The sequence below is a fragment of the Erithacus rubecula genome (assembly GCF_903797595.1).
Source record: "Erithacus rubecula genome assembly, chromosome: 2".
Taxonomy (NCBI): Eukaryota; Metazoa; Chordata; class Aves; order Passeriformes; family Muscicapidae; genus Erithacus; species Erithacus rubecula.
The window spans coordinates 20728384-20744101 of NC_136685.1; the positions used below are offsets into that span (position 1 = coordinate 20728384).

Consider the following 15718-nt stretch of genomic DNA (forward strand, 5'->3'; position numbering starts at 1 on the left):
ACATTAATCAAAAAAGTACAGCATATTTAATAATTTTACAAATTCTTCATAAAAAATATATCTCTGTACAAAAAGTTCTTTTGCACCTACTTCATGTCACAGCAGCATGTAGTGAAATGGCAGAATGGAATAGTGGGAATGAAAATTAGATTGACTTGGTCATTATGCGGGCGTTCTCCCCAGTCCCCCCATCCCCACCCTCCCACTTTTTTTTTTATTTTTTTAATAACAACTTATTTTGTTTACAAAATATTTTACACAAGAAAAAAAATTATTGCAGCTAGCCTGGAGAAAGGCAAGATGTGTGATACAAGCAGCAGTTTTTAACAGCTTTGAAGCACATAACCTGTTTTTTAAAAAAAATATAGCATGTATTATTAGCCTGTCATAATGATCTGGTCAACGCTGGGGGAAAAGTCTTCTGCATATATCTGAAATGAACAGATTTCCTGGCTGCCATTACCCAGCACTGCACACCATCTTAAGAGTCTCACTCTGAAGAAGCACCATATCTAAGTGCATGCATACACAGCCCTCTGCATAATAACGTCAGGAGAAGGAGATGCAACCTGAACAGAAGACTCAAACATAGCAGAGGAGAGGAATTTGAAAGGTGCGTGTAGAACTGATTAAACTGTGATACTTTTGTTTTAGTGGTTTCCAGCGTGAAGCTCCTGTTTAATCAACACTCCAAGCACACTTCTTAGGATCAGTTGTTAGTGTGTTCCTTTTGAGTGTCACTGATCAAAGAGCACTCACTCAGGATAAGTTACATTCCTCCCAAAATGAACCACTGAATAATGGATTCATGGAATCTGGGCTCTCTAATACAAATGATCAAACCATTTAACTATTCTCTTTTATCCTCCAATACATTCCTTGGTGGTCATGTGAGACAGGGCACTGAAGTATACGCTGTAATGACAGGACTAGAAAACATCAATAACAGCTATGCATTTTTTTTTTTTCAAAACTCCCTTTTTTTTTCTTTTTCTATCATTGCCACTACATAAAGACTATTAATGAAGTAATATCCATTTTCAACACCTCTCAGAAACTTTACTTGGACATCTTCCCTTCCTGGCCCACTGCTCCTACAGAAGCTCTTCATTTGCCAAGCAACTTTCTCTACGCAGGGGAGGATCAGGACAACAACTTTTATCTGATAACTGCAATTTCTCAGGAAATTTGAAGGGCTCTGAGATGGGACAGCTAAATGATCTTACTGCACAATAACTTCAGAACAAATGAAAAAGAAAGCAAAAAACTACTAACAAAATAAACAGGAACTGACTGGAAAGGATTATTTATTAAATTTGCTTTAGAGTTTCTTGCTCATATGAAGAATATAACAGCTGCAGACCCTACAATTATTATGTATTATATTGCTGGTATTTTTCATCTAACAGATGTAGTTGTTAAGCTGACCAAGGGTTACCTTTGAAATTTTTGTTGTGTTCTGCAACATTAGCTGAAAAACCTGTTACTGGGCTTATACTACCTTCTTATTTTGTGTATAACAGCCAGACCTACAAATATATGGAGTTCAGAAAAACTTTTCAACAGGCTTAGATAGCAACTGGACAATAGGATATTTTGAAATTCAGAAAATTAAAACAAAACAACAGCATCAAAAAAAATCCCACCCTGAATTAGAAGAAAAGCAAAACAACTTTCCTGGTTTTTTTAACTCAATGTATATGACTACAACCAGATTTTTCTTCATTATTTACTATAATTTCCTAATTTTAAAACTCAATTTAATTAATCTGCCCAATGGCATTTTGTTTCATTCAATAAAACCTCTAAGTCTATGCAAATGTTAATGATTACTCAAACCTTGTATGTATAAATGTCTCTGTCAAACTGTGTAAGTACAAATGCAGTAAGCAAAAAACAAAGTGTTTAAAAAATTTTAAATAAACAGAAAGCAAATATAGTTGACTATTTCTCTTTGTTCAAAGTAGAATCTGAATGACCACTTGCTATGGACAATCTGCACTGGGTTTATTTATGCTACTGTAATGTAGTTTAGTTCCATGTAACATCAGAAAATGATGTCATATTGAAAGTAAAATGGAAAAACAATGCAAAAGGGAAGACTGTATTATGAGCACAGGCTCACAGGCTTTATGAGCTATCTAAAATAAATTACTATTCACATTTGTACATGGCAAGCAGCAATAGCTGCTAACCCCCCTGCTGTTAAATAGTATGATACTGACAATGGTGATTGATGACTGATTTCAGAAGAAAACAATAGTGGCAATGAAAATTTCTTAGAAATGGGCTCTTGTTCTGGCTGAAAGTCTCCAGTGACTTGTAATCATGTTGACAATGAAATTTAGTCAAAAACTGACAAAGGAAACAATATCTTCTATAGCACAAGATTTTAACAGGTGCTAAGCATGGGGGTCAATTTAATATTCCAAGTAAATTTATTGTGGAATGTTTTGCTTGGCAAAGAGTGAGTGAATGTCTATATACAATGGACAGTGCTTAGAAACCCTGTATATTTTTACCAGTATCTTACTCAGTCAGCCATTACACCCTAGTGCAAAAAAAATTGTGCATTATTATTTTGTGATATTAACGGCAGATTGGGGAATTGGCAAAACCACCCTATGAATAAAATATACTGTAGGTTTTTCTAATTTTAGCAAGATTTCAATGGTAAAGCATTGCAAGGCTATGCAGCCTCAAGGAAGGCTGTCTCCTCCTTCAAGAGAGCTTTATTCCTTCAGAATATTCCCGGGGATAATCTGTGGTGCTGCCATTTGTCACAGTACTCAAAGGATTTATCCAAGTGCCCAGAAGAACGCACTGAAAGGCATCCAGCTGCATACAAATATGAAAGTCTGAGGCATTCAATATGACAAATTGGCATGACTTGGCAGTCTTCCTTAAAGTGTGCCTTGGTTTGAAGCAGATGCAGCCAGGCATTTTGATCCAACTTTAAGATGAAAAAATATTCTTTGTCTGATCCCCCGAAGAATGACACGTTTTTTACCAGAAAATTTAGCTGCATGTAGGCTGACAGAAGATGTTAAAGATTACAGCAGCAAAGCCAAGAGAAGGGAAACTGGTATATGGCACCAAAGGAATTACTGCTTGTCCATCAGAGGTATGGCTATGAATCAGTCATATTGGGCACTGAAGGCTATACCACTGTACAAACTGTGTTCAGAGTCGTATCAAACCTCACAGCCTTTGCCTCTGTGGGTTTTAAGTTTGTGTCATACATGGGATTTTCAAATGAAGCTTGTCCATTACTGTTTTCATGTCCAGCATACCCATTGTACTGTACTTTTGGTCTTGTTCTGGGGGAAAAAAAGACAGGAAATTATCATTAGCAATAATAGATATTCTAGTATTTCCCCTCAGTCTACATACAAGAGCAAGTATCCATAACACCTCACACTGCTAGGGGTAGTAACCTTCAGGTAAGTGTCTGCAATTCCAGTTATTGCAGGTAGATCTCCCACAGCATGTCTTTCTACCTCCATAAATACTTTCAACAATAAACATAAATACTTCGCTAAATACTTTGTTAAAACATCTATAATCGGATATATCAAATCCTAACTGTTATTCACATAAATGTTGACAATTCAGCATCAAATGATACTGAAAGTAACCAATCTTTTATTTTTGATAATGTTTTCTCAGCATGAAAGAGATAATAAAATTTCAAAAATATTCACATTTTTATGGGAAACTCTCTTAGAACAGATGAAGCCAATAATTAAATGAAAAATAACCTAGATTTTTTTTTGTGCAGATTTTCTGATATATCTAGTAAAATGATAACCTATTATGTTTTACTATTTCAAACTTCAATCTCTTTGCATCCAGGAGTATCTATAGAAATATAATAAGGAAGTTCAGTATATTGTTTTTATACATCTAAGTGTAATAAGGTAAGAAAGGAGATAAAAGAGTGTAAAATGTAAATGCATGATGTTTAATAACTATATCATTATATAACTTCAGAAAAGGGTTCATGAAAGTCAAATTCTTATAAATTAAAAAATTATTTTGTTTTGGATAGCAGATAGGGAAAGCTATCATTGAAAGACATCACTAATGGAAATTGACAGTATGCAAATAATTATGTTGCTAATAAATACATTTTTTCTGCTTATTTTAATTTTATAACTACTAAACAGTCTTAGAAGGTAATTAGGAGCTTTCCTAAGTACAATTAATTAAATATATTTTAATTTTGCTTAGAAAGATTGGTTTGCCATCTTCATTCCTGAAGTATTCCCTGTCAGAAAGATAAAAGGTAAAACTGTGTAAAAAAGATTTAACAAACCTGGTTCAAATTACATGATATAAGTATGAGATAGGCACCACTGAAACATCCATAAAATTGAACCCTAAGACCTTCAAATTCTGTTACAGAAAGTCTCTAGGAGCATAACTATCATTGCATAATTTTGAAAATTTCAGGTTGTTAGTCTGATCATTAATGTCATTTGAAGATTGTCTCTTCAAAATTTACAGATTCTGTTCTCTTTCTGTTGGAACATCCTTTGTTTTGAAAAGAATAAAGTTTGATCTAAAATTACTTTACCTCACTAATCAACTTGTTAAATTTTTGTTGGTAATATGACACTGTTATCCCATCTAAAACCTGTAGTTTAGTGGGAGTAATTCATTGAAAATAGAAGAAAAGGAAAAATATTTTTTAAAATATTAATTTATGAGAAACATCTATCTCAAATATAATGCATTAAAGAAGGCAGACCTGCAATGCTGCACCAGCCATACCATTAATATGGGGATTATAGCTGCTGGTCTAAAGAATGAGCTTTTATCTCTCTTAAATACATACATATTTCTACTGCTCATGTAAGGCATTAAAAATTTCATGGGATAAGCTACAAAATATACCCTCATGTCACAAAATATTTTTTAATGAGTTTCTCCCCTCTTTCTAAGCAATATTCCCTTTTTATTCCATCTCTTCTCCAGATCTGAATTCCTGTGCATTCATGATGCTCTTAAAACTCCTCCCACCACTGTAGAACAGGAGCTGTCTGAAAATGTAGACCTGTAGGCATCAAAAAGACATCTTACAATATCAAGTTTGAAGACATAGTTGACAGCTCTTCTTGACCAGTTTTGTCAGCAAAACGCTGTCCTGCATCTCAGGACATGGATTTTTTTTAACTGAAATTCCCAAGTTCAAGCCCTTGGCAATTTGTTTTTCCCAAATCATCTAATGCTGAGGTAGGCAGACATCTACTGCATCATAGGGCACTGGTAGAATTTAGATTGTCTATGTGATTTCTTGCAATCACAAAATACTCTTGGTATCATGATTATAGAACAAAAGTTTAAAAAGCCTGTTCCTGTTAAATACTATTTTGCAAACAGTTCTCGGAATGAAGAAATTCTCAGAAGACATGTATCTTCTGATATCTTGAAGATATCTGTCTTCAAACCAGATTTCAGGCAACACTGTTGGATTTATTCTATTATCTAGTGGTGTATAAAAGTTTTGTATGACCTGAAGTGATGTCAATTTGTACAGTAATCACTAGCTGACTCAGCATATACTGTAAGTAGTCACATTATGGGCTGTTTCCTCATGGGATTTATGTATTTTTCAGCTTGTATAATTAATACTAATAAGATTTTGAACGAAGAAGCTACATTCAATTTAATAAAGCATTTAAACAACAACAACAACAAAAAAAATAGAACATGTGACCTGAGATTTGAATCTGATTAGCCTAATGAACTGAGAAGGTTGATAGGTCTTTGCTCCTTAACAGAGAAACTAATTTTTCAAAATGTACACCATTAAGAACTGCCCTGCACTGAACTCCTTCATGGGAATACCTAGAAATATTTGTCTTTCTACAGCAAAGATTTTCTTAAAAGCTTTTAGTGCTGTATTCTCTAGCTATGTGTCAAAATCCAGCCAAAAACCTTATTCAATTATTTAATAAGTAGCATTTACAATACCTGTGTTTGTAGAGGTAAAATGCAAACCCTGATAATATTAGAGCAAAGAATGGTACCAGGATGGCAGCTGCAACTGAACTGCTGTTTGTACCATAATAGTGATTTGAAAGGTCTGTATCTGCACTTAAAGGACCTGAAATGAAACAAAAAGGGATAAATAAAATTTCCACATTATTTATATGGAGAAATAAAACTCCCACTATATCCAGCTACTGATATTCTTTTTATTCAACAGTTAAAGAAGACAGTGTCTTGATAAAGGAATTATATTTAAAAACTTGAAATAAATAGCATGCCGAATCATATTAAAAATATTGTTAATACCACTTAATAATATATCAATAACTATCAAAATGATTTGAAAATAGTATTCAGAAAGTAAAATAATTATGAAATAAACTTATCATTGCTCAATTTAATAAAGTTAAGACATATAACTTCTGAAAAACAAATGAACTCTGAAAAAATACTATATTCTGGCAGTCTTAATATTCAGCTAGGAAACAACAAGCAGTGCATGATCACAACAAACAAGAACTAGGAAGAAAAAACTGAGGTGACTGCAATAAACCACAGTGGTTCTGCTGGGCTCAGTAGCCCTCCCAAGTCTGCACCTGTGCCCATGCTCCTCTGGCTGCTGTTTGCACTGGGGTAGAGCAGTGCAGACAGTGAAAATGCAGAGACCTGTGGCATGGCCTCCCTGGGCTTCTGCTGTGGACAGGAAGATAACCTGCACTGTAAAGCATTTTGCAGAACACAATTTTTCATCAGTATAACAAGATGTTGCTAAATTGCTTAAATAGTTTACCATCTTGGAAATTCAAATTGTGAAGGATGAAAGACAATTTTATTATTAAAAACACGAAAAAATTTATAGAAAAAAAATGGTTTTTAAGATCCAACTCCATGTTGCTAGTTTGAACTCACAGCTCTTCAGAAAGCAATATAGATGCTATTCAAGAAAGGACTGGGACAGAGGGAATGTATAGAGAGGATCAGGCTTGATATTCTGGGCTATTATTGCTGTTGAGAGTGGAGAACAGGAGACTCTGCTGTTTACCACTCAGAAGTGCTCCAGTCCACCAGTACACAGTGTTTCAACTACCACAACTCCCTCACCAATAGCAGCAGTACCAATCAGTCTTTTTAGGATTCTAGTGCAAACCAGTTATACAGCAGAGACATGGCCACTAGGCTAATTTCCCCAGTCTACTAAAACATCTAAATAAGTTCCAAAACTGAGAAAAAACCCCCAACCAAATAAAACAGAGAAAAAATTAATAATTCTCTTATGATCCCAGGAAGTGTTCAAGGTCAGATTGGATGGGGCACCCATCTGATCTTGTGAGTAGCATCCTTGCTCACAGCAGGTGGTTTAGAACTAGATGATCTTTAAGGTTTCTTCCAACCCAAACCATTCTATTATTTTTTGCAGTTCAAGCTCAATGCAAAAAACAAATGAGGGTTTTTGTTTCTTTTTTTTCTGTGAGATATCTTTAAACCTTAGATGCTTCAATCATTAATAATTAAAATACTTTTTGCACAATTAATTAAAAAGCATTACATTTTAGGAAGTAACTAAGTTGCCTTTAAAATGAAGTCAACCTCCCTAGGAATTTAAGCATTGCCACAATTGGTCCCTTAAAATACGAAAAAAATATTGCACTACAATCTTTTTTCTGCCTTAATCTTCTGTCATGTTTTAGAGTTCTCCACATATTTCTCTCCAGAACAAGTGAAGGAAAACGTTTTCAAATTAATAAACCTATTATTGTGGTAGCTGGGGGTTATGTTATGAGCTTCATCACATTACTCTCAACATTGAATTGTTTTAGGATACAACCTAAAATGTTATAAAAATCTTTGGGATTTAGTAATCTAATTTCAAGCTGTGGAAATACACTTGGTGTAAATTTATGTATTTGTACTCCATTGTGCATGTACTGGACATTCCCCAACTTAATTAAAGACAGACAAACTGCAGTAGTTCCAACAGTTAATACAAGTTTTAGAAGTACTGCTGTAAATGTTTTTCATTGGTTAGAAGTTACAGACTCTAAAAAATCCCAAAACTCAATACATTCAGTTACCATTTTCTTCATCCTTTAACACCACAATCTCCAGCTGTTTTTCTAATTATTTGGAGTAATTAATTAAAAATATGACAATGATCAAATTCATTGAAGTTCATAAACAAAAATATGGAATTAATATGAAAACTCTTATATAAATTTCAGGATAGAAATATGTGTGATCAATGAAGTCTTACTTATATCTCAAAGCTATTATGCCACATATGATAGACACATTTTAATGTACAACTAGCAGAAATATTATAAAATTTGCAATAAACAATTCTTAGTATGAACTTTTTGGTTTATTAAATTTTAAAAGTGTTGTGTAGCTCAAGATTTAAAACAGGTACAAATTTACACTTAAAAGAGTTTCTTTAAAGTTATCTATGTTGGATAACTGATTCACATTTAATACTTCATTCAAAATTTATAGTGGAGACAATATCACATTTTATATCTCTACAGTTTTTGAAGTACCACACTTAAGGTAACAAAACTTGACATTTTTGACTGAAGTTTGCAACCTCTAATTAGAGAGTTTCAACCTGGAGTTGACCAGGTTCAGACTGTGCATTGCATATGTTTTTCATTAGGAAAAGAAACTTCATTGCAGTTTTGAATGATCTGAATTTTAGTCATGTATGAGACTCAGTATAACTTCAGGATGGGCTGGTCTACCTATTACATTAATTTTTCAGAGCTGTTTGTGATTAAACATAACCTGATGTTAACATTGCAGTTCTTTTTACAAAATTATCATGATAAGAAAGAAAGCATATTGTACTGCCCAAATTAAGGCAGTGATTGTTACCACATCTAAAAACAGAAAAGTAGAAATTCCTAAATATACACATAAAGACACACACAAAATGTATACAAAAGATAATTTGAATTACTTTTCATTAAAACAGCCATACTTTGTCACTGGGAAATGTGTTATTTTAATAGAGGAATCTTCAATAAGATTATAAATGTTTTTGGGTTTTTTTAACAGTTCACATAAAAACAGGACTTTAGCCTCCTAAAACAGCAGCAGTCAGGTGAATTTAAATGTTGATAACACACACTGAATTCATCAGTGTACAAGCCATGTACTTTTATTCTTGAGGTGCTTGAAAAGCATTGTAATTTATACCTCATTTAAAGTAATACTTTTTAAAGAAAATACTGTGCAACCTGATCTCATGGTGGCAACCCTGCCCTTCTGACCCAAGCCATTCCATGATTCTGTTATTAAGAATATTTTGTTGTCATTGTTAGGATCTATCATATGCATTTCTCCTTTGACTCCTAGCTCAGGGTTTCAGTTACTTGGAGCATCTGTACAGCATGGCTCAGTTTTGTTAAGAGAAATGCTGTTCAATGCAGAGAAAGTGTGACAGCAAAAGCCATGCATGATTAAGAAAAGTAGAATTACATGATTAAAAGTAATTTCTGAGACAAGGATGGTTAGCAGGTCAAGGATTTGAAAGGAAAAAAAAAAAACAACATAGAAGGCAATTCAGCAGCTTCCAAGGAACAGCTTGGCTGTAACTTCTTCACCTGACTGAACCTGCTGGACAGCAAAGACTCTTGGATAGGTGCCTCACTAGGTGTAATGTGCATTACCACACAATTTCATAACTCATTATTCCACATATCGGTTTGTGTTTTAGCTTACACACAACAGCTCTTTACTCTGGAGTTTTTAGTATCCTGTTTAGATGTAGAGTTTCTTTGTAAATGCTGGAAGTTGTGTGAAATGATCTGGAGAGGAAGGATGATTTATAGAGTGAAATTTAAAATTCACATGTCTCATGATATTCAACACTATTAAGAGTTGATTAATTTCCAGTAATGGATGTGTATTCCACAGCCATTGATCTCATATAACACAGATCCAAATTAATTATGCATGTTTCATTTTTTGTTAATATGTTGTGTCAATCTAGACAAGTCAAAAAGTACTTTGAGGAAAGAAAAATTGAAAGAGAGGTGAGTCATTATATTTCTCCAGAGAAAATAAATACAGGAAAATAATGATTTGGGAAGAAGGTTTCTCTTCTCACAAAGCCACCTTTTTATACAATTTAAAAAAAAATGTCCAGACTGGAATGAACAAGATTTTAGAATTAACATCTTCTAGAAGTTCAGTGTTGAGGCATAGGCACTCAACAACTGCTGAAACTGAACTTAGCCACAGACTTGCAGCCTTTAGAAACTAAGTTGCTATAACCTAACAGACAAAAAGCCCTCAGAATTTACTTATTACTTGGCAAAAGAGGATAAATAATTTCATGTCACAACTTGGGCCTCTTAAGAAGGCTCAGGTACAGTTCCACTTCTCTAAACAGACATAACAAATCTATTTCTCCTTTGGGTTGTTTTCTAAGGCTACAACCAAAATTGTTTATGAGAGAGGATAAAAAGAACAAAGAAATAAAAGTTCTTCCTGTTTTCATGTCATTAAGTTCCAAGACTGAGCATACTCAGTTGTGTGAGCACAGTTTGAGTAATGCCAACATTGTGGGCTTGATTGTTGCATGAGTAACTCATTAAGAGATGGACATGATTTTCCTTGTGGGTCCATTCTACTCAAAATACTTATTCTGTGACTCTTGATGCCCACTGAGACTAGTCTTTTTTTCTGGCATTGTGTTATAGAAAATGATTAATGAAATTTTTGATCTTCCCCACTTAACCAAGTAGTTCTCCATAAATGCTGTCTTTGAAGTACACTTGCAGGTGAAGAATTTCATATTGCTTTATATATGCACCAGTTTATGTATACTTTTGGTTTACTGTAAAGGCAGAAAATAATTCAACTTAAAAACCAGAAATATGTTAAGCCTTCAGAGAGAGGATATATGAGATCATCATCTCAGCAGAATATTCATGAGCAGAATAGATTTTTTAAACAGAGCAGATTACCCTTGAACATAAGAGAATATTGACAAATAAGACCTGTACTGGATGGAAATTTACTGTTTCCTTTTAGTTGTTGATTATTCAATAGAGAATAAACAATTTATAGAAAATCAGTGTCTATTTAGCAATCTTGTAAAAGAGATGCTATATGCATTTGCATCAAGCTCTCTACTAAGATGTCAAAGCTGATGATGAGAGGTCCTCAGTCAAGGAATGCAGAATTAACTTGAACATTCCAGCTCCTTACTAGCCTTATACAAACTGATGACTTATATTACAGTGCTAAAGGGTGTTATGGACAATGTTTTCCACTGCTATAGAATGCATCCACTGAAGAATTCTGTAATTGTTTATTTTTCTGCTTATTCTTCATTTACCACCATGAGTTATCAATTTCACATAGAATCAAACTTTTCTTTTAGGTAGTTGGCAAACCATTGACATGTTTTTTGACCTTGCTTAAGAAAATATGAAATACAAATATACACCCTCCCCAAAACAAAAACAACCATCCACATTCTTACTGTTTCAAGATATCAAAGGCTGCTTAACAGACAGATGTTTGAACAAATGCTGATGCTTTACTTTTACAGCATGATAGCTAAAATCAGAAAGCAAAAGCAGCTTAGATATTACAATAGTAAAAATTACATGAAAGTAGAGGCAGACAAATAATCTGTCCCACACAAGTGTTTACTCTGAAGATTGAACTTGCATTTGGCTTAAATATTTGGCAGTTCTTAGGCTGGGACTCTGAAGATAGGGATTTCTGAACCTAGTCACTAAGCATACTTAGCAATTTGAGAGATGGCAAAGATGAGCAAATCCACAGCAGAACTGCTATTGCAGTACTTGATAGAGCAAAAAAGTGCAAGAGAGATCTGACAGAACCATAAAGAGCACTGGGTGTAAGCTAATGGAACCAAGGCAATATATAAAATGTAGGTACAGTCTGCCATAGAGGTATTGACTAGGCTGTCTCTTCTTCCTAGGCCAGTAGTTTTCTGTGTACATACCATGCTTTGAGCACTTTGCAGTAGTTCCAGGATCAGGAAATGCAGATGCCTACACTTGGTATTTGCCAAAAATATTTTATGAGTAAATATTTCATAAGTAAAAGCTTCATTTTTTATGATAAAACTATTTTATGAGTAAAAGAACTAGTCTTATACCAGCTGCTAGAGCACTTGTGTCCATAGCTGCAATACATAACTCAAAAACACATTTAATATTTTTGACAGTGAAGTAAAATTTGGACCAAATACATACACATTCTGAAAACATCCACCAGCAACAGGCACTCTACAAATGACACTGTCAAAATTAGGGTTGATTCTGTCCTTTTAATTTCTTATATGATTCTGACTGCAATTTATTTATTTAAGCCAGAGATATATTTGCATTGCTTGATATCCCTGGTACTTTCAAAAAGAAATGCAAGTGCTTGCAATGGCATTCTCTTTAAGAGTATCCTGTACTTATTAGGTTGCTACACTAGAAAACCTGTGATAGCAATATGTTAAGCAAAGTTAAATTAGGATTTATAATTATATAATTTGAACTGAATATTTAAAATATGTATATTCGTAATTGTGAAATAAATGTGTCTACTTCAGCTAGATAGCTGAGTAATTATTTGAATTCATTCCTGCAAGACCGCAGAAGATGATACATATTAAATATCTATGAAAGCATGTACCTTGTCTTTGGAGCATAAATTTTCCAAAGTCTTTTCCATGTATATCACCTTGATAGGTAAAAACTCCTCTTTCAAGCCCTGAGGATACCTAGAATATGTTGAAACAAACAAACAAAAAAATATTTCTGAAATGAATAAATAACAATATTTAGCCATTTATTTTCTGTCTTAGAGTAGAAAATATGGAGCAAGGTCTTCACTTTTTAGCCCTTAAAATATTAGTGAATTTTCTATGCTGGTACAATATCTATTATTTTAAATATTTTATTTTATTTTATTTTTTGTAATGGTGTTATACAAAGTTTCATGGTAATATCTGGAATTATTTAAAAATACCTAATGAATATTGCTGGGTTTTAAAATTCTTGAAATGCCATACTCATAATTGAATTAGTATGCAGATATAGAAGCCTGCTGAATTGTCAGATTCAAAACTATTTTCCATAGAAAGTATCATGAGGCAGAAAGAAGAAATGCAAAAAGTTAAACAACACTGTTTTCCTTCAAGATTAGGTGCACTTTTATTACAGTAAACTATTTACCAACACAAAAGATAACAATTACTAAAGGTAAAATTCTCACTCATCTAAGGAAACAAGGCAAAATATGCTGATTCACTCCTTCTTCCCTTTCATAAACTAAAAATTCTAACCAGAGTACAGCAAATAGAAATTTGTTTGTACATATTTTTGAAAGGAACAGGTAATCAATATCTACATTGACATCCAGAGAGATGGATTAGATATTTGTAATAGAAGGAAATGGATGCAGTTACATAGATAATCACAAATTACTTCAGAATTTAATCTCAGTCATCTTTATCCATGGCAACCTGGGTACTTACATAACCATCTAGTGCCCAGTTGTCGTTTTCATACTTGCTTACAAATATGTCACTTGGTCCTTTAATTTGAAAAGCTTTTAAGAGCAAATGGGCTTCCTCCTTCTTGTAAACACCTATTAAAATCAAGGATGCAAGAGATACATTTTAAACAAATTTTCAACCAGTTTGTTCAAATATCCCTCCAAATCTAATTATATTGCTTTAAAACTAAAAGAGTTTATAGAAGACATTTTGCAACAAAAGAATTTCATAACATGGAAAACCTCAAGATTTAAAGTACTGTAATGGCTGGATCTTATTTAACTCATCCTTTGCTTCATCATACTTGATAAAAGTATGCAAAGATAGGTTTGTACTGTTTAATTTTATACATAGTAGGGCAAAAACAGTTGCCTTTTTATACAGTATTTCAATAACTCTGAATACAGATAGAACTCCTTTCCTGTAATTTCCTCGACCTGGAAAAAAAATGATTTTACTGACATCACAACAGCATATTGCTACAGTAGATATCAGCAGTGAAAGAAAATTCCTATTTGGCAAGAAACTAGTGCAGTTCTCTCTGAACTCTTGACCTTAAAAGATAATGATAACTGATAATGGTCTTTTCAATACAACTGTGATGAGAGGCTAAATCTGAACTTCACAGATAGATTTGCAGAAAGGAAGGCATGATGTTGATTATAAGGTATGCATAATTTACAATGTTATTTAATTATCTTTGCCTATTTTATGCTATGCCATAATTAATACCACATTGTTTTAAGATAGATATGAATCACTATTGATTCATTAAGCTTTCCAATGGTACAGTTCTTAAGATGCCTGTATTATGCTTTGTCTGCCACTTCAGTATTTCCTGTGAGTTCAACAAATCAATGCTATCCAACAGTCTGAGATTAATAAACCCTACTTCAATATCTATTTGAAATATAATGGCTTAAGTAGATAGGTGACTGCATATGAAATTACAGTAGCCTGTGCAGAACATTTTGTTAGAACCTTTCCTTTTGCAAAATAACAGGTTTTTTAGCAAAAATATAAAGTTTTTGTTTCATTTTCCATTTGAATGAAAATGCATCAAAACTGATGAGATTAAAAAAAAAAAAAAGAAAAAAAGAAAAGAACAGCTTCTTTAACCAATTCTGAACCTACCTGATAGTTTGAGTTGTATGTTGGATGCCTCAATGAATGTGGCATTCACTTTGCTGCTTGTAGTATTGAACCAATCAACAGTGAGAGTAGCAGGCTGTCTTTTCCCTAAATATTCATAAAACCCTTTCCACAGCGAGTTTATAAAAAACACATCTGAAGGAACTAAATAAAAGGGGGGGAAGGAAGGGAAGAAACAAATGAAGAAGTAAACTACAATAAAATAACAATCTTTCTAGCCAAACTTATGCTCGTAACATTTTTTAGGCAATCAATCCACTGTTGTAAGGACGTATTATAGTAAAGATTTTAACAATAATACAGACAATATATCTAATAACCTTTCCAAACAGTTACCTATAATATACTACACCTGTCCATCATGGTATCTGTTCTCAAATAATGTCACACTTTATAGCTTATGTGATTCAGTGAACACCCTCATGACTACGACAAAGAATAGACTCTTCTCCTAAAGCCCTGTACCTTTAGGTATAAGGAAAAAAAATATAATATTATTCTGAAACCAAAGCTTTCTGGAAGAAAACACTGTTTTAGGCCATCCCTTCTGTTTCATGGATATATTGAGCACTGTGCGTGATTTTTAACTATCAAATGAATATTCAACTGAATTGACTGAATTTCTGGTGCAGTTTCATCAGCCATTTTAGGATTTTACAGCTTTTATTATACAATTTTACTGCACCTATGCATAGTGAAGTTTCCAAAGAATGAAACCTTTTTGATTTAAAATAAACTCCTATTTCTCAGCAACTGCAGTTTGAAATATCTGAAGTAAAAATCCTACAAAATGAAGCATGAATTATTGGAAGAAGTATATGTGTTTGGATTATTTATTTAATGTGATTGGTATTTTTCCTCTCCACAGAAAAAAAAATTATTTAGGTATTAGATGTACTTTAAATTGTTTAACTAATCATATCATATCTTGACAAAATGACAGCCCTAGAAATTATTAAAACTCATCCTTACTATTCATGACTGCTACAAATGATTCTTTCTGAATAGCTAAAGACTGACATTAGAAATGTTTCAAACTCT

At 33.2% G+C, this 15718-nt stretch overlaps 1 protein-coding gene across 1 annotated transcript in view; it reads right to left on the minus strand.

The window, feature by feature from the left end:
• Positions 1–1001: 1001 nt before the first annotated feature.
• CSMD1 (CUB and Sushi multiple domains 1) overlaps positions 1002–15718 on the minus strand; it is a 1041152-nt gene continuing 1026435 nt past the window's right edge. The window contains 5 exon segments of the mRNA XM_079329059.1: positions 1002–3320; positions 5980–6112; positions 12661–12748; positions 13505–13617; positions 14660–14821. Of these exon segments, the coding sequence (XP_079185185.1) occupies positions 3161–3320; positions 5980–6112; positions 12661–12748; positions 13505–13617; positions 14660–14821 (656 nt within the window). The 3' untranslated portion in view covers positions 1002–3160.